The sequence below is a fragment of the Schistocerca nitens genome, chromosome 3, assembly GCF_023898315.1.
Source record: "Schistocerca nitens isolate TAMUIC-IGC-003100 chromosome 3, iqSchNite1.1, whole genome shotgun sequence".
Lineage (NCBI taxonomy): Eukaryota > Metazoa > Arthropoda > Insecta > Orthoptera > Acrididae > Schistocerca > Schistocerca nitens.
The window spans coordinates 893,435,247-893,456,276 of NC_064616.1; the positions used below are offsets into that span (position 1 = coordinate 893,435,247).

The 21,030-nt window shown below is 39.3% G+C and overlaps 1 protein-coding gene across 3 annotated transcripts in view; it reads left to right on the forward strand.

Annotated features, from left to right (window-relative positions):
• Positions 1-21,030, forward strand: part of LOC126248951 (transcriptional activator protein Pur-beta) — a 371,465-nt gene that overhangs the window by 325,832 nt on the left and 24,603 nt on the right. For all 3 annotated transcript variants that reach the window (XM_049950484.1, XM_049950483.1, XM_049950485.1), the window contains one exon: positions 16,129-16,350. In XM_049950484.1, coding sequence (XP_049806441.1) covers positions 16,129-16,350 — 222 coding nt within the window. The remainder of the gene's footprint in view (positions 1-16,128; positions 16,351-21,030) is intronic.

Consider the following 21,030-nt stretch of genomic DNA (forward strand, 5'->3'; position numbering starts at 1 on the left):
CCTATTGAACACAGTTTGAGTTGTAACACAACATCCTGTGGCTGCATGAAAAGCATTATTCAACATGGTGGCATTGCTGTCAGGGTTCCTCTGAGCCATAATCCATAGGTAGTGGTCATCCACTGCAGTAGTAGCCCTTGAGCGGCCTGAGCAAGGCATGTCATAGACAGTTCCTGTCTCTCTGTATCTCCTCCATGCCCGAACAACATCACTTTGGTTCATACCGAGATGCCTGGACATTTTCCTTACTGAGAGCCCTTCCTGGCACAAAATAACAATTCGGGCGCAATCAAACTGCGGTATTGACTGTCTAGGTGTGGTTGAACTACAGACAACACGAGCCATGTTCCTCCTTCCTGGTGGAATGACTAGAGCTGATCGGTTGTCAGACCCCGTCCGTCTAATAGGTGCTGCTCATGCATGGTTGTTTACATGTTTGGGCAGGTTTAGTGACATCTCTGAACAGTCAAAGGGACTGTGTCTGTAATACAATATCCTCAGTCAACGTCTATCTTCAGAAGTTCTGGGAACCGGGGTGATGCAAAACTTTTTTTGATGTGTGTACATTACTGAATGCATGAAGTTAGTGAAGCAGTGGCGAAGATTGGTGACAAGTGACAAGGTGGCTAAATGGCTCACAGCTCTTGATGTTCAAATGCTCTATAAGATCTCTTCTTGGTGTCGGATTTTCAGCATATTAGAGCCAGTCCTTTATGCCAAGAATACCAAATAATAGCCAGATCCACATCCGAGGCAAATCCTTTATAAAGCAGCTTCCAGTTGCCTCTCTTAGTACTGTCGAAGTGTACCGTGCTACGGCTAGCTACATACAGTGTGCCGTTCACACAAAGGAGTTGATCAGTTGGACCGCCAAAACCACCTTTTACATCACGCCATTCCACTTCTGTTGCTTTTACATGTTACAAATACAAGTGCCCTAAACACGAATCAGCTTTCAATAAACATTTTATTTTTTTGAACATACCCATATTATAATAATTTATCATTTTAACATATCCTTTTGCTTTTTTCATATATACATTACAAAACTCTGATTTTCTTGCCACAGATCAATGAGTTTAAATAACATAGAGTACACACTTCATAATTGCAGATACACAGTTACATAATATAAGCCTACTTCTAATCGATATAAGTGTTACACAGTTCTTGAAATCCAGGTAGTTTCAGCAGAGATTTGATTAGCACAGTATCCTGTCTTCCTTGAGGATTGAATCAAATCAGTGTATTGTTATGGTGTGTAAATTCTGTCTAGTTGTCAGATTTTCCTTTATGCAGTCCCAAAATTGCGATTGCGTTGAAGAAGGAAGTGCTTTTGCAATCTTTCTAAATCACCCAGTAACAACCAATGCAAGGAGAAAGTGCACAGAAGTGGTGTTGGGGATTTGACCTTTGCAGGCATCATTGAAAAGGTGAAGTTGTTTAATTTCAGGGTCCATGTTGTTTGTTTTCAGCCACAGTATGCTGTATACTTTGTCAGATTCAAAGTTAGCTTCTCCTTTTGGATGAACATAGAAATCTGCAGAATCTGTTTTCAAGTCACGTAAGCAGAATAGAAATAACCATAGTTTCATCAGATAGAACACTTCCTGAGTAGACAGTTTTGGTAAGGGAAGATTTTGCATATAGTTAAATACAAGTACTCCAACAAAAGAGTCATTAGAATAAAGAGTTTTTATTGCCTTCTTATTATTATACAACTTCTGAGCATGACAAACATGAATGATCTTTTTGGTGACAACTGTTTGCTTTGCATTTTCATTCAGATGTGGACTTCTTATCTTTTGCGGTGGTTCTTTAGAAGTACTGCAGACATTGATTTGAGAATATCCAAATCTATGATCATAATTTTCATTGAAGTACCTTCTATAAGAGTCATATTTTTCTACCTTCGAAACATCTGGTTGTTTTTTTTACAGAAGAGATGCATGAAGACATTTTAGCAGTAACCTCAGTATCAAACTATTGAAACATAGGCCTACAACAGGAAAAATGACATCACATTTGTCGTTGTCGTGTTTAGCCCAAAGACTGGTTTGATGCAGCTCTCCATGCTACTCTACCCTGTGCAAGCATCTTTATCTCTGAATAACTACTGCATCCTATTTCGTCCAATACTAAACTGGTGGTCGCTTGATGTTTCAGAATATATCCTATCAAAGATCCTTCTTTCAGTGAGATAGTGCCACAAATTTCTCTTCTACCCATTTTGTTCAGTACCTCCGCTTAAGTTACATGCTCTATCCATCTGATCTTCAGCATTCTTCTGTAGTGCCACATTTCAAGAGCTTCTGTTCTCTTTTGGTTCAAACTGTTTATCGTCATGTTTCACTTCCATTCATGGCTCCACTCCATACAAATACCTTCAGAGAAGACTTCCTAAAACTTAAATACATATTCGATGTTAAAAAATTTCTCTTCTTATGAAATGTTTTTCTTGCGATTACGTCTGCATTTTATATCCTCTATACTTTGACCATCATCAGCTATCTTGATGGCCAAATAGCAAAACTCATCTATTATTTTTAATACTTCATTTCCTAATGTGATTCACTCAACATCGTCTAATTTAATTCAGTTGCATTCCATTACCCTTGTTTTGATTTTGTTGATATTCATCTTGTATCGTCCTTTCAGTACGCTGTCCGTTCTATCCAACTCCACTTTCAAGTCCTTTGCAGTCTCTGACAGAATTACAATGTCATCAGCAAACCACAAAGTTTGTATTTCTTCTCCCAGAACTTGAATCCCTACTGCAAAATTTTCTTTGGTTTCCTTTACTGCTTTCTCAATGTACCAATTGAATAACATTGGGGATATAGTACAACACTGCCTCACTCCCTCCTCAACCGTTGTTTCCGTTTCATGCCTGTTGACTCTCATAACTGCCATCTGATTCTGTACAAGTTGTACATAGCCTTCTGCTCCCTGTATTTCACTCCTGTTACCTTCAGAAGTTGAAAGAGAGTGTAGCCATCAACACTGTCAAAAGCTTCCTCTTAGTTTATAAATGCGGGTTTGCCTTTCCTTAATCTATCTTCTAATAGAAGTCATAGGGGTCAGTATTGTCTGGTGTGTTCGTATTATTCATTTACCTTTAATGAAGAACATCTGAACTCAGAAGTCAGACATTAAACACAAAACAGCAATGTGATGTACTGCAAACAAGAGGTTTTAAGCAACTAAACAACAGAGTGAACAAACTTCAAACTAACAAATATTTCTCATTCCTATTCAGCTGGCACTAGAGTGGCTTTCGTTCTTGTTTTCTCGTTTTATAGCTCACAATGTGCATTTATAGGGTAACACACATTTGATGATTGGGGGAGGGGGGGGGGGGCAAAAGTTTTTTTTTTTTTTTACCTTCTCTAAATTACAGATTCAGTTGACAATTTCCACATATTGGAACTAAAAACAGCCTTGGTTGCAATTTATTCCTTTATTAACAACATGTTTCACCTTCGTGGGGTATCTTCATACTTATCTATAGGGATAACAAACAAAGTAAAAATTAGGTATGGTACTAGCATTCACGATTCTAAATGTGAATAAGGAATTGCTTCTAACCTTAAAATTTTCCTTCTAAAACATTTTAAAAGCCATAAAATGGCTCTATGCTAGACTGAAGTGCCTACAAAATCAGATGAACCCACAGAGGCCTGATCAAAAACAACTAATGTAATATTGTGTAATGGTGGGATAGAATGTTAAATAAATAATCAAACTGAATGAAACATAATAAAGACATACCAGTTGGTCAGAACGGTGCAGTAGTAGGACAACATTCACAAAGAAGTATGCACCTTTAAACAGAATACACAGAGGTGCCGCCGCAACTCCATGGCAGGAGCATCAAGCAGACACACAGGCAAGCGATGGAATGAGGCCTGCATTCAGTGACTGCAGAGGACACACATTGTTGGTACTCAAAGCAGTTGTATGATGGTATATTTAATCCTTACAGAAAACATCTAAAACTAGTTGAGTCACTGTAGAGATCACAATTATTGAAACATAGTCATACATAAAAGGAAACATAGAAGTACTCCAAATAGATGAAATAGTGACAACAGATGCATCTAAATAAAACCATATGGTAACCAACAAAGATGGGTGTCATCCTGTAAACAAGGATAAAACGAATTCCTAAAACAGTAAGTGCCCACTCAACTTGAAAAGTATAATGTCTAAGAATGAATCAGTTGGGGAGCAGCGATTAATAAAATGAAATAGAAACCCATTAGAAGAGCATAACCAAATTATGTAAAAAAAAAAAAAAAAAAAAATTAAAAACTGACTTCATCGAATCACAATAGCTTTAGTTCCTAGTAGTTAGCAGATAGTTCATATATTGTTTGTTGACCGCACATGTACATTTAATGATTTGTGACTCTTCCAACAAATCAGGCGTTTTGTCTTTATGAGCACAATATAAAATGCAAAGATCATAAAATGTGAGTGGCTGGTGCCCTGTAGTCTTCAGGTGTTCAGCAAATGCAGAGTGCACTTTTTGGTTAACAATGTTCGCTAAATACATCATTCCAATTTGACCAATGTAGAATTTGTGGCATACATTGCATTTTAATTTCTAAACCCCAGAGGGAGCTTACCAGTCTTCAGCAGACCACGTATAATGCATGTAAGAGTTCTGAACTGTATTATGTGGTTAAAAAGTTTATGTTGTTCTACCATTGCAACATTGTGACCTGCCAGTAAAAGTTTATTCAGGTATGTTTTGCTCAATTTGATTATTTATGTATCGTTATATTCTACCCCCCCCCCCCCCCCCCCCCACTGTCCCCCCAAGAACCATGGCCCTTGCTGTTGGTGGGGAGGCTTGCGTGCCTCAGCGATACAGATGGCCGTACCGTAGGTGCAAACCACAATGCAGGGGTATCTGTTGAGAGGCCAGACAAACGTGTGGTTCCTGAAGAGGGGCAGCAGCCTTTTCAGTAGTTGCAGGGGGCAACAGTCTGGATGGTTGACTGATTTGGCCTTGTAACACTAACCAAAACGGCCTTGCTGTGCTGGTACTGCGAACGGCTGAAAGCAAGGGGAAACTACAGCCATAATTTTTCCCGAGGGCATGTAGCTTTACTGTATGGTTAAATGATGATGGCGTCCTCTTGGGTAAAATATTTCGGAGGTAAAATAGTCCCCCATTCGGATCTCCGGGTGGGGACTACTCAGGAGGACGTAGTTATCAGGAGAAAGAAAACTTGAATTCTACGCATTGGAGCGTGGAATGTCAGATCCCTTAATCGAGCAGGTAGGTTAGAAAATTTAAAAAGGGAAATGGATAGGTTAAAGTTAGATATAGTAGGAATTAGTGAAGTTCGCTGGCAGGAGGAACGAGACTTTTGGTCAGGCGAATACAGGGTTATAAATACAAAATCAAATAGGGGTAATGCAGGAGTCGGTTTAATAATGAATAAAAAAATAGGAGTGCGGGTAAGCTACTACAAACAGCATAGTGAACGCATTATTGTGGCCAAGATAGACACAAAGCCCATGCCTACCACAGTAGTACAAGTTTATATGCCAACTAGCTCTGCAGATGATGAAGAAATTGAAGAAATGTATGATGAAATAAAAGAAATTATTCAGATAGTGAAGGGAGACGAAAATTTAATAGTCATGGGTGACTGGAATCCGAGAGTAGGAAAAGGGAGAGAAGGAAACGTAGTAGGTGAATATGGATTGGGGCTAAGAAATGAAAGAGGAAGTCGCCTGATAGAATTTTGCACAGAGCACAACTTAATATAGCTAACACTTGGTTCAAGAATCATAAAAGAAGGTTGTATACATGGAAGAAGCCTGGAGATACTGACAGGTTTCAGATAGATTATATAATGGTAAGACAGAGATTTAGGAACCAGGTTTTAAGTTGTAAGACATTTCCAGGGACAGATGTGGATTCTGACCACAATCTATTGGTTATGAACTGTAGATTAAAACTGAAGAAACTGTAAAAAAGGTGGGAATTTAAGGAGATGGGACCTGGATAAACTGGGTAAACCAAAGGTTGTACAAAGTTTCAGGGAGAGACTAAGGGAACAATTGACAGGAATGGGGGATAGAAATACAGTAGAAGAAGAATGGGTAGCTTTGAGAGATGAAGTAGTGAAGGCAGCAGACGATCTAGTAGGTAAAAAGACGAGGGCTAGTAGAAGTCCTTGGGTAACAGAAGAAATATTGAATTTAATTGATGAAAGGGGAAAATATAAAAATGCAGTAAATGAAGCAGGCAAAAAGGAATACAAGCGTCTCAAAAATGAGATCGACAGGAAGTGCAAAATGGCTAAGCAGGGATGGCTAGAGGACAAATGTAAGGATGTAGAGGCTTGTCTCACTAGGGGTAAGATAGACACAGCCTACAGGAAAATTAAACAGACCTTTGGAGAAAAGAGAACCACTTGTATGAATATCAAGAGCTCAGATGGAAACCCATTTCTAAGCAAAGAAGGGAAAGCAGAAAGGTGGAAGGAGTATATAGAGGGTCTATACAAGGGCGATGTACTTGAGGACAATATTATGGAAATGGAAGAGGATGTAGATGAAGATGAAATGGGAGATACGATACTGCGTGAAGAGTTTGACAGAGCACTGAAAGACCTGAGTCGAAACAAAGCCCGGGAAGTAGACAACATTCCATTAGAACTACTGACAGCCTTGGGAGAGCCAGTCCTGACAAAACTCTACCATCTGGTGAGGAAGATGTATAGGACAGGCGAAATACCCTCAGACTTCAAGAAGAATATAATAATTCCAATCCCAAAGGAAGCAGGTGTTGACAGATGTGAAAATTACCGAACTATCAGTTTAATAAGTCACGGATGCAAAATACTAACGCGAATTCTTTACAGACGAATGGACTTATCTGAGAAGCTAGATTAAGGAAAGGCAAACCTATGTTTCTAGCATTTGTAGATTTAGAGAAAGCTTTTGACAATGTTGACTGGAATACTCTCTTTCAAATTCTGAAGGTGGCAGGGGTAAAATACAGGGAGCGAAAGGCTATTTACAATTTGTACAGAAACCAGATGGCAGTTATGACTCGAGGGACATGAAAAGGAAGCAGTGGTTGGGAAGGGAGTGAGACAGGGTTGTAGCCTCTCCGCAATGTTATTCAATCTGTATATTGAGCAAGCAGTGAAGGAAACAAAAGAAAAATTCGGAATAGGTATTAAAATCCATGGAGGAGAAATAAAAACTTTGAGGTTTGCCGATGACATTGTAATTCTGTCAGAGACAGCAAAGGACTTGGAAGATCAGTTGAACGGAATGGACAGTGTCATGAAAGGAGGGTATAAGATGAACACCAACAAAAGCAAAACGAGGATAATGGAATGTAGTCGAATTAAGTCAGGTGATGCTGAGGGAATTAGATTAGTAAATGAGACACTTAAAGTAGTAAAGGAGTTTTGCTATTTGGGGAGCAAAATAACTGATGATGGTCGAAGTCGAGAGGATATAAAATGTAGGCTGGCAATGGCAAGGAAAGCGTTTCTGAAGAAGAGAAATTTGTTAACATCGAGTATAGATTTAAGTGTCAGGAAGTCGTTTCTGAAAGTATTTGTATGGAGCGTAGCCATGTATGGAAGTGAAACATGGACGATAACTAGTTTGGACAAGAAGAGAATAGAAGCTTTCGAAATGTGGTGCAACAGAAGGATGCTGAAGATTAGATGGGTAGATCATATAACCAATGAGGAGGTACTGAATAGGATTGGGGAGAAGTTTGTGGCACAACTTGACTAGAAGAAGGAATCGGTTGGTTGGACATGTTCTGAGGCATCAAGGGATCACCAATTTGGTATTGGAGGGCAGCGTGGAGGGTAAAAATCATAGAGGGGGACCAAGAGATGAATACACTAAACAGATTCAGAAGGATGTAGGTTGCAGTAGGTACTGGGAGATGAAGAAGCTTGCAGAGGATAGAGTAGCATGGAGATCTGCATCAAACCAGTCTCAGGACTGAAGACCACAACAACAACATATTCTCCCATTACATGATACTGTATTATTTGTTTTTGACCAGGCCTCTGTGGGTTTATCTGATTTGATGCATACTTCAGTCTAGCACAGAGCTGTTTTATGGTTTTTAAAATGTTGTAAACGGAAAATTTTAAGATTGGCAACAACTACTTACTCACATTTAGAATTGTGCATGCTACGACCAGACCCTAATTTTTGCATATTTTGTTATCCCTATAGATAATCAGAAGATGCCCCATGAAGACAAAATGCATTGTTAATAAAAGAATAAATTGCAACCAAGATTGTTTTTAATTCAAATATTGTACATACAGTGTCTGTATCAGATGTCCCAGTGGCGTGGAAGATATTGTCACACAGAAAAAGGTGTAATTAGATGAATGACAAACATTAACTTCACTTAACGAAGGTTTATTCAGCACTTGCACCTACAAGGGCGCGGAGCGAACTGCCTCCGGCCAGAACACATAGAGTATATATATACAGCTACAGAATATTCCAGTACAACGTTTCTTGACATTTGTGGATACTTCTAGAGTGTACTCGAACCGAATATAGAAATTAAAATTGTACAGTCCATGTGAGTTTTGGACTCATGACCCTCCATGCAACAGTTCAGTATCATAACCACTACATCATGGTGCTATTCAGCTTCTTCTGCGACAATATTTTACTTCATATATTCATTCCATCTGCCCTGGTTCCTTTTGCCTGTCTCCCTAATATGTTGGTGGATTATTTTTATCTTGCTCTTGTGTGTTGCATCTCGGCAGTAATTGGAAATAGTTGACATGAAAATGTGAAGCATTCTTTCTATACTTGTGTTTCAGCACAACTTGAAGTTGTCCAATATTTGCCAATGAATATTGTAATTTGGATTTTTCATAATTTTCTGTTGATCTTTGTGTAATAAATCAGGGCAGTTCATGTAACTTTACCTCCCATATTCAGTTTTCTCAAAAACATTCTCCTAGGGCAGTTTATTGATCAATAATAACTATGTAATTGTTTGCAATTTTGTGATACTGGAATGTCTAATAAATTTCTTGAAATGGTATCACTTTTACTGATTGCTTCACCATGCTCAATTTAACAAGCAGAGGGTGTAGCAAAATTCGTTCAGTCTACTTGTATTTCATTCATAAAACTGACAATGTTAAATTTTTCTGTAGGTGGTAATATGGACAATAAAAAAATAAAAATCATGTCCTGTGTTAGGCAAGTGTAGATCTAAGTGTATGCATGAAAGAAAACAGATGAGTAGATTTTTGCCCTACATTGATGTAGTAATTTCCGGCAGTCTAGTCTGACGGAGAATGTGACCAGTGCGGCTGATCAGTAGTTATGGAGTTACATACTATCTTATGTGTAAAATATGCATGTACCCTGTCATGATGAAGGAACATTAAAAGTCTAGTCACCAAAGATACATCTTGTAATTGCAGTAATAACTCATTGTACGGGTCTTCACACTTGAATACTGCAAGATGATGTGTTAAGACAAGAAAAGGAATCAGAAGAGATGGAATGAATATATGAAGTAAAATATCTTCCACTCCACTGGGCCACCTGATACAGCTAATGTATGTAGAATATTCGCATTAAAAACAATCTTGGTTGCAGTTTATTATTTTATTAACAATGCATTTTGCCTTCTGGTTATCTGTAGGGATAAATAGATACACAAAAATTATGGTGTGGTCCTAGCAAGCACAATTCTAAATGTGAGTAAGTAAATGTTTCCAATATTAAAATTTTTCTTTTACAACATTTTAAATACCAACATTGCAACATACTTTTGCATGTAAATGATGTTGAATTTTCATTACAGTGGGGATAAAACTTAACAGTTATCATTAATGCCATCAGTACTGTAAGTCGTTTCATAAGTGTTTATTGTGAAATTAGTTGATGATATGCAGGTGCCATTGCCAGAATTTGTCATTGAGCCCTATTGGCCTTACAAAGGTGTTACACCCTCTGATGATGCAAACAGTGTTTGTGTTATGTTTAATGTGTTTTTTATGTGTTTGACACTGATATGAACTTGTCATAGAACTATCTTATGTTGACTGAAGAATGGCTTCTAGGACGGCGGTTCAAACCCGCATCCGGCCATCCTGATATACATTTTCCATGATTTCACTAAATTTCTTCAGGCAAATGCTGGGATGGTTCCTTTGAAAGGTCACTGCCGACTTCCTTCTCCATCCTTCCCTAATCCAATGGGACTGATGAACTCGCTGTTTGGTCTCACTCATTTGCTGCTGCTAATGGGTTTAAGTCACTGTATATTACAATTTTCATGGTTGGTAATTGAATTGAAGTTCAATATACTTATTTAATGGAACAGAAGTTTTTTTCTACCTTATACATACAGGTTCAGAGAAAACTGTAAAAACGGTTCAAAAATTTTAATTTTGTCAGCCCTCTGCTTTCTTCAGCAACCTTATGCAATATTTGCACTTTCTCTACAAAAATAAGTAAATAAATAAATATCTTGTAATTGTGTGTGTGACATGTTAGTGGATGATGCCATACTATTGATATGCCTTGTTACACATATGTCCAGCAGAGTCACTATGAGCAGTGAATAGTGTAGAATCTCTGGCCAGCAGGTTACATGGGCCCATCCACTGGGTGATTTACGGCCTAGCGGATGCAAACACACTCACTTTTCTCTTCAGTAGCTAATTTGTTCATCTTCATGGCCAATAGAAATACTAACAATTCTGAATTCTTTGATTTGGTGATATTTGTCCCTGACAGCTTGGCCCGATACCTGAGTATATGACATTTGTCAACTGCAGTCAAGTTCCGCTTTGGTGGACTGCAATACCATTTCAATCACCTCTTCACGGGGTGGGGGGTGGGGGGGAACATTCTGTCCAAATAATATCCAGATATAGCTACTGTTGTGCAGAGTCACCATCAGTACTTCATTTAGCTGTGGAATGGACTACATTAGCTACCGAACACAAGTGAGAGTTGACCTGTGGCCACTAGACTTTGAAAAATTGATGACAAAGAAGATTCCAGTTCGATAGGATAGTGTGAATAATTTTTGGACTTGTGACAAAGCCACCTTAATCAGCACTGGGTTTTGGTGAAAGATTGGACTAGCTCAATTTTCCAGCAATTCAACAATGCCCAAGAGCATTCAGATGTCAACCAGGTCAATTAGAATTTTTTGCAACATCATAAATCAGACTATGAAAGATGTTCTTCATGGATTGCAGATGTTCAGGGATTGAGTAGGAAGTCTAATATTATGTGTGCTTGTGGGATATCATATGTGGAATATTTAATTAGGGACATTGTAATTCGTCTCACCCCCAACACAGATGTACGCCCACCGACCTTAAGTCAGTCAGATCTGTGTTAGCAGAGGTGTTGCATGTAGTTCATGCTTTTGAAATTTACCAAGCCACGCAAAAAACATTTTCAACTGATTTTGAAGTGTCTATGATGGCCCTAGTGACGACTGACAAAATGCTGTGGAACTTTTGTAATGTATTAAACATGTCTCTCCCAGTGACAGCCTGTCCGCTCCGTTCTACTCCATTTCTTGAGTTTCAGAGATGTCACATATGATGTTTTTGGGTAGTGCTTAGTTTGCCTGAGTGTTTCACCTTACATCCACATTGGGTTTACCCTTGTTGTGATGCTGAGTGCCGATAGTGTTTTTGTAAGGGATACACTGCAGAAGTATGTTAGTCTGATAGGAGTATCGTCAGATGTTTCTGTGATTCAGATCAACATTATTTCAGGAAGTGATCATGCAGTGGTTGCATGAAAAATACTGTTATCAGAAAATTAGGAATCTATCCATTATATTCTTACTTGATACAGGTGCTTCTGTCTCTGTGATCAATCAGTCAATATACTTTAGTATTGTCGACCTTTGGACAGTGTGCATTCCAGATTGTGGGCTTATGGACAACATGAAGTTCCTTTTATAATGCAAACAAAGCTCTGTGAGATGTGTAAACAGATGACCAGGCCATTGCCTTTTCACATGGTCACTGATCTGCCTGTAGAAAATGTTTTGGCTTGATGCATGTTCAGCTTTTAGTTTTCTCTTCAATATATGGTTAATAATATCCAGCCTTCAGTGCCGTGTACAGAAACTGACACTTTATGTTCCCAGTTTGTGCCATTGTGTAAGCCTGCTCTAGAGACAGTCTTAAATTTTCAAGGACATTATTTTAAAACTTTCTATAGTGCTGTGTTTTTCTAAAGTCCACCATTCTATTGGTTATTCATGATGAATCGAAAATGTAATTAAACAGGTTGGAAAAATAGCAAGTGATTTAACCTGTTCTTTATAGTCAGTGGGTTTCTTCCATAATGGTTGTATGTAAGCCTAGTGACACCTGTCTGGTTGACATTTAAACTTAATGTCAGTGCCCAAGAAGAAGTGGATACATACCCCTTACCCCAGCCATACAAACATTCTTCCAAATAAGCTGTTGGCCTAGTCCTTTTGAAGTTTGATGTGACAGAGGTTTTTTCCCCAGCTTTTGTTGACTAAGGAGTCAAACAAAATCTTGGTATTAAATACGCCTTTTGGCCTTTACCAGTATAATAAATTGCCAATTGGACTCATGAGTGACCCTGCTTTTTTTTCCGAACAGTTGAGAGCAGATACAGTTGAACCTGATTTATACGCAACTCTGATTTGCATAATTCTGATTTATGTGTAGAGTTTTGTCAGTCTTGGCAGAATGTAATTTAAAAATGTATTAATTTAACATTATATATATGTGATGCATTTTTACGTAATTCAATGTTATATGTAACAAATTCCAGAGAAAGAAATTGAGTTTTGCATATTTGTAAAGAGCATTGTTGTTTGAAAAAAAGCCCTGTGGTACAGTCCTTAACATTGTTGGTGTATACAAGTACAGTGAGCAATTGGTGCTGGTGCTGTGGAGACAAGGGACAAAGACACGGTTAGTCAGAGCAGGTGGAATGGAAATAAATACACTCTTGATGCTGTTGTTTTCAATACGAGAATTTCTTTTGTGGTAACAATTGAGAAGTTAAAAGTGATTCTATCATTCAATCACTTTCGATCAGCCATGGAGAACAGAAAAAGGAAAGCTGCACACCAGGTCAGAAAGTAAAATTCATACTAAAAGTGGATGCTAACCCACACAAAACAAAATCTGAAATTGCTTTAAACTTAGGAATGTACACTCATCAGCAAAAGAAACAGTGTTTTGAACACGTTTTTAAAACTTGGTGCAAAATGCAGTCTTCAGCAAGAAGGGAGTTATGTAGATTTGGGAAAGGCACCTTTCACATGGTTCGAACAAAAACTGGCTGCAGCTCTACTGAACAATGGCAACAATCTGAAAGCAAAGATGATAGCTTTAGGTAGAAGTGTGAACATCACTGTTGATTTCAAGGCTTCATCAGGATGGTTACAAGGATTTAAAGATCGTTATGGAATCACAGTAAGAAAAATCTCTGGTGAATCGAAAGCTGTGGATAATGTCATGGTGCAACACTGGATTGGTGAGATTCTACTAGGTATCTTAAGAGACTATCAACCTCAAAGCATGTACAACTGTGATGAGACTGTTGTGTTCTGCAGTCTGCTTCCTAGAAAAACATCAGCTGAGTAGAGTTACTCATGCCATGGAGGGAAGAAAAGTAAAATTCACGTAACAGTTCGTCTTGTCCATGAAGCAGATGGATCTGACAAACTTTCTCCACTTTTGATTAGAAAATCTAAGAATCCAAGGTGTTTCAAAGGTGCAAAGATGAAACCTACAGATTATGAATGCAATAGAAATTCTTGCATGGCTATGATTTTAATGGGACAGTGGTTAAAAAAACTGGACATTAAGAAAAAGAGAGAGAGAATTCTTCTTCTTATGGATCTGCCTGCAGCACATCCACCCCAAGTAGTTTTGGAAAATGTTTGAGTGCAGTTTTTCCCTCCAAATTGTACCAGTGTTCTACAGCCACTTGATTTGAGCATTATTGCAAATTTCGAAGTGCATTATAGAAAAAAAAAACTTGTTTAGTATTTGATAGCACTGACTGATGCAGGAAATTAAAATCTCTCCATTAATTTACTACAAGTCATGAAATTTATTTCCACTGTCTGGCAGCTGGCATCATCCTCCACAATGAACAACAGTTTCCGTAAAGCTGGTGTGTTACTGGAAGAGACTGCCGCTGGTGATGACAGTGGTGATGGTGAAGTAGTTGTTGGTAATTAGCTAATTCTACTGGAGGGTGCAGATTGTGATAGTTTTGCACGTTTTGATGATGATTTCACTGTGTACGCAAAACTACAGGATGAGGAGATTATGGCTGATGTGCGTCAGCAATGTGGTGATGATCGAGGACGTGGACCAGCTTCAAGTGACAGTGATGGAGATGGAGATGATGACTTGAATCTTGAAACACTTAAACCAAGTGAAGTGCTAAGTGCAATCAATTTGTGCAGGCATTACATCAATGTGAAAAGCTGTAGTAAAAAATTAATAAGTTTGCAAAATGAAGTGTATACACTTGATGCACAAAAAGTGAAACAAGCAAAATTATCTGATTTCCTTAATGCAAGATAAAGTTCAATATAATGTACTTTCTCTTTAATACTGTATCTTTATTGTTTGTACAGTGCAAAGTGGCAAATTACAATACAGTAACTAATTTCTCTAAAGCAGGACCAAATAATATTTTTTTTTCTTTTAATACTGTACTCTATCTTGTTCGTTTGTAAGGTTTACACATGGAATGTCCCTCCCTCCCCAGCTGTGAAAGATATGATGTGCGTTATTGTATCTGTCTGACTTCTAAGTAATTTAAAGTTACAAGTAATCTCTTCTCTTTCTGTTGATATATGTAGGTATGAATCAGGTTCAACTCTATTCTCCAGTGCATCATCTGTCTTGATGACGACCCATGTACAAATTGCACAAATGAGGAACATCTACAGTATTTGCTTTGGGATTTCTCTGCTCTTTCTGAAAAGGACTTCAAGTGCAATTCTTCTGAATGTTAATTTTTTTTCAACCTTCCATCACCTATCAAGGATACATCCTCAGTAAAAAGGATTTACTTCAAGGTGATCAAACATATGCTGGTTCGAAAGTCTGAAGGACCTCCAGCAGCAAGCATGGAGGAGATGAAAGGACCTAAATCCCATCGTCACTGGTTGGATGCTAGAGGTTGCACCACTGTTGCAGAAATCCCTCAGATGGCGAAACTGATGCTGGAACTGAAGGTGATTGTGATGCCTGCAGAGCAACCCCCATGCCATCACTACCAGAGCTAACTGACTTCCTTGTCGCACCAAAATTGACACCTTGATCCAATACTGTGTCCACCCAAAGGTATGTGCCCAGACGGGAGCACTCACACAAAAGGATGTTGCTTCTTTGATTTGAACAGGCAGCACTAATGAAAGGCTGTCCAGTGCCCCTTAAGAACGCCCAGGCAGCGACCCCACTGGATGTAGGTATAATGAGGGGTATCCATAGCATTGCATGATCCATTGATACATGCCATGGAATTAGAAGAAAATCATTCTGAGAATATGTTGAAATTTGCCTTGCAGATACTTCTATGTCTTCTAACACTGTTTTCATCACAACACACTCTTTATTATCTAAAATTTTTTGTGATTTTGTGTAGGATATGTAAGCAATATTAACCTTGCATTTTAGTTCATGTTGTCACCACCACCACCACCACCACCACCACCACCACTATTGAATAAATGTGTTTCTGTCCCCCCACAAAGAACACCCATTGCTAGAAATTTTTGTTTTATTCATAAACAGGTTTTGATAACTTCTTTCTTTGTTTTATTATTTTATGTAAAATTGTTTTTGTACTGTGTGAGAGAAGAAAAGAAAGACTGTGTTTAGAATTTTGAACTGTCAAGGGGCCCGGTCTTGGAAACATTTGAAACCACAAGAGAGAGAAATACAACTCTGTTTCTCATTTTGTTTGCATTGAACCATTACATTCAGTGATGAGAGTCAGTCTGTATCAACAAAATATTAAATTATATTGATTATTTGTAGTAGTAAACAAGAAAATTTGCAGTATAAAATAGCTTATTACGTGTAATTTCTGTTCTAGATTGGTGCAGATGGAAGACGGAGTCAGATATATTTGGCCCTTTCAACAGCAGCGGAATTTAGAGATCATTTATCAACATTTAGTGACTATTATGCATCTTTAGGCCCTCCAAACCCAGAAAATGTACCAGAAGATGGAAAATTAAAGTCAGAAATGATGATAAAAGATAACAGACGATACTACCTAGATCTTAAGGAAAATTCTCGTGGACGGTTTTTAAGGGTAAGTATGTGTACTGTAAGTTCCACACACCTGATAACTGTTGTTAATGTTGGACAGTTTTGTGTACATTTATTGATTGACAGGTTTCATTTTGTTTTATAGTGATGATTTTATCATCTAATTCTGAATGAAAGTTGATGAATAATTTAAAACTTGATAACATTGACTAAAACTAAAGAGCAAAAAATATTGGTTCGATTTCAAAAAGTACTTATTTATCAGATATTCAGTCTGTTAAAACGTCCAGGAAATACACAGGTGGGGGAAAAGAAGAGCACTGTCTGTTAAAATGTGCAGGGAATAGACGTAGGCATGAAAACTGTGGGGCAGAGAGATTGGGGGGGGGGGGGGGGCTGGTAGAGCGGAAAAAGAGAGGAGCAGGGAAGGGGAAAGACAGGTGGGAGCGTTGGCAGAATATGGCACACAGTGAGGGTGTTGGGCGTATATAGGGAGGAGGCGATAGGAGTGAGGGGGCATAACTGTTGCATGGAGGGTGTGGTGGCCGTAGGTTACCCAAAGTTGAGGCCAGGATAATTCTGGGAGCAGAGAATGTATTGTAAGGGTCACTTCCGTCTGCACAGTTCAGAAATGCTGGTGATGGAGGGGAATATCCTGATCACTCAGGTTGTGAAGAAGCCATTGAAATCGAGCATGTTATGTTCAACTGCATGTTGTGCCACAGGATGGTCTACTTTGCTCTTGCCCTCAGTTTTGCAGTGGCCATTCATCCTGATGGACAGCTGGTTGCTAGTCATACAAATGTAAAAAGCTGTGTAATAATTGCAGCAGAGCTGGTATATGACATGGCTTCTTTCACAGGTGGCTCAGCCTGTGACAGGATTGAAATAGGAAGCGCTGGGTAGGTGGAATGGGCAGGCCTAGCACCTAGGTTTTCCCCATGCATATGATCCCTGTGGCGAGGGGTTGGAATTGGGAGTGGTGTAGGGATGGACTAGAATGTTGTGGAGGTGGAGTGGGCAACAGAACACCACTTTAGGAGGGGTGGGAAGGATCTTGGGTAAGATATCCCTTATTTCAGGGCATGATGATAGGTAATCAAACCCTTGACGAGGGATGTAGTTCAGTTGTTCTGGGATGGTATTCAATTATGAAGGAGGCACTCCTTTGTAGCTAGTTCTTGGTGTGGTTGGAAGATTGGGGGTGTGTTGGGATATCTGTTTGCAGACTATGTCGGGGGTGGGGGCAGGATAGTAACACAGGTTACAGAATATGCCAAGCACTCATTTGTGATCACTTAAATAATACCGATTTTTTGGTGACTCACCGGAATGCACTAGGAGGCCAACCCAAGTGGACCTGTGAACTGCATGGACACGCACTCTCTGAAATCACATGCATAACAAATTAACATGTATCACTTCTCCCTTCTAGGGGCTTGGAAAACAACATGCATATATAAAAACACTAGGCACAAAAAAATGCGTAGTACGGAAAAAAAAACAGTGATCCCACAAAGCACTGATATTATGAATCACAGAAAACACCAATGACAGCACTGATGTCCATTTCATCAGCCAATGGCTGCTGCAGCATGTGGCTAGCAGTCACCAGCAAGTAGTGCGGAAGTGATGAGGAGCCTGTTGCCCCCTTCACCAGTGACAGTGGTGGAGGGGAAAACTGGCTGCATGATGTAGAATGAAGGCAGTCAGCACTGGCGCAGCATGAAATCCCAGTCACCACAGTAGCGAGAAGGGGTGCAATAATGGACAGCAGAGACAACGATCAATGTGCCAATGATGACACTGCCTTATAGGAAGCGGAGTCACGCTTCATGATGTCATTAATGCAAGGATGGAGCCTGCCTGCCTCCTACTGCAGGAGGCCTACCACAGCTGAAGTCCCAAGACACGAGAAATGGGGGGCGTGGGGAGGGAGAGGGGGGGAGAGAGAGAGAGAGGGAGAGGGGGGGGGGGGGAGAGAGAGAGGTGGGGGGGGGGCATAGGTGGGCAAACCCTGTCGAATTTTATAGACGAGATTTTTTGTGTGTGGTTATAAAACATTTAACATAATTTTACAATAGATTGACTTCAGCAACATATGCTTATTATTATGTGCATGTATCTAACAATCTTTGTTGAAAATGGGAATGATTTGTACTTTTTTCCAATCACATGATACCCCTCGCAGCACCTTTAATGTAACATAAAGTGCTACTAGGGTAGAAGCAATTCAGCCCCGCTTCCCCCCCTCCAACCAACCCCCCCCCCCCCATCCTGTATAATCATTGTAAAATTTCTCCAGTATCTCATCCAATCCAGCTGCCTTTCCACTGTTGAGCAATTTAAGGTGGTTTGCTATTACAAAATATCTTATCTCAATATCTGTCATTTCGGCAGTAGTGCAGTCTGCTGCATTGAAACAGATTCAAAAAAGTGAATTCAGTAATTTTGCTTGTGTTCAATAGGGTAGGTAGCTGTTGAGGCCAAATAGTCATTAGCAGATAACCTCTGTTACAAGTGGCATAGATCACTTACATTAGGCCTGTCCTGATAATGCATTACACTGTCAGGATTGTCTTTCATTTTCTTAGCTCCCTGTGGGAACACAATGACATCCACCAAGTCCCTAAAAATATATTTCCAGATGGTTATGGGGTATTTTCAAGTGTAATCAGTACATTTTTCTGCATGATAAAAGCCACCACAAAAAATTGTCACATAAAACATTAATCAGGGGAAATGGCAAAATATTGTAACTAAGAATTATGCAAAGTGCAAAAGTTGCTGAACTTGACAGTTTGAGAAGCACAATGATATGTTTCTTTGAGCTGAAATCATCATCAGAATTTACAACCAAAAATTTGAAGCATTCTAATTTTTTGTTGTTGTTGTTGTTGTTATGCTGCTTGTTACACAGAACTGAATAAATTGTGGTCATTTCAATTTTTTTCCTTAATAAAAGTTAAGGGAGAGTTCATATGCAGAGAACAGCATATTAATTATGGGAAAAACACCAAATTATGTAAGATGTATATTAGGCTTCACAGGCCTCAGGTGGGGTATTATACTACTTCGCTTGATAACTAATATTTCCATTGTAATGTCACATGAAGATGTGTATCTCTTTATACACTGATCTGAAGAGGGGATTTGCAACCCCAAGAAAGAGTTGTGAGACAAAAACGAAAGTTGGTAGGAGTGTTTCTACATCTGAAAGGCAATCTCTCTTCAGATTTTGTGCCAGTTGCATAAGACTGGCACTAGTAGTGCCACTATCAGCATGCAAATCAGGTTTACTGTAAATACACACAGTAATGGTCATGAGCGTTACTTACCTTTGAGATTGGACATGGTAAGTCAATGTTAATCAAGAATGCCTTTGAGGTGGCAAAGACACCTTTAACAACACCTGACTGCATTTGAATGAGGTTGTGTAATAGAACTACGAGAAGCTGGATGTTCCTTCTGCAATACTGCAGAAAGACTTGCCAGGAATGTAGCCACTGTACATGACTGTTGGCAGCGGTGGTCACGTGAATGTACAGTCACAAGAAGACTGTGCTCCAGACAGCCACGTGTCTACTACAGAGAGGGATGATGATCATGTTCTCTGTATGGCTCTGGTGCATAGTGCTGCATCTGCAGCAGCTATTTGAGCAGCAGGTGGCACCACAGTGACACAGCAAACTGTTACAAATCAGTCACTTCAAATATGGCTACGAGCCAGATGCCCTGTAGCATGCATTCCACTAATCCCAAACCACCGCCATTTTCGACTTCAGTGGTGTCAAGCAAGAGCTCATTGGAGGGCAGGGTGGAGGTCTGTTGTGTTTTCTGATGAAAGTTGGTTCTGCCTCGATGCCAGTGATGGTTGTGTGTTGGTTAGGAGACCAGTTGAGGTCCCGCAACCAACTTGTTGGCATGCTAGACACACTGGACCTACACGTAGAGTTATGGTCAGGAGCGCGATTTCATGCAACAGCAAGAGTTCTCTCATGGTTATCCCACACACCCTGACTGCAAATTTGTGCATCTATCTGGTGATTTGACCTGTTTTGCTGCCATTCATGAACAGCATTCCAGGGGTGTTTTCTAACATGATAACACTTGTACACGTACTGCTTTTGTAATCCTACATGCTCTACAGAATGTTGACATGGTGCCTTGGCCTGCTTGATCATCAGTCTGTCTCAGTTGGAGCTCGTATGGGACATATCAGACAGCAACTCCAGTGTCATGCACACCAGCATTAACCATCCCTGTATTGATGACCCATTGCAACAGGCTTGAAACTCCATCCCATAAACTGTCATCTGGCACCTGTACAACACAATGCATACACATTTGCATGCTTGCATTCAACATCCTGATAGCTACACCTATTATTAATGTTCCAGCTTTTCACATTTGGAATGGTGTATCTCGCATTTACATTAGCCTGTGACCTTGCAGTGTTAATCACTTAAACACATTACCTAGACTAATTTATTCCCAAAATTTCATTAATCTGCTTTTTATCTTCGTGTTGCAATTTTTTCCCATCAGTGTATGTTCCTCTCGTACATCAGTGCAAATTTAGAGTCTCCCCATTGTATATTAAAAAGCTTAAAGTCTCTTAGAAATAGGACTAAGCTACTGAAGACAAATCACAGCTAACCAGTTTGGAGCATTTTAACAGTACTGAGCTAAGAGAAATTTGTGTAAAGTATGAATGCTATGG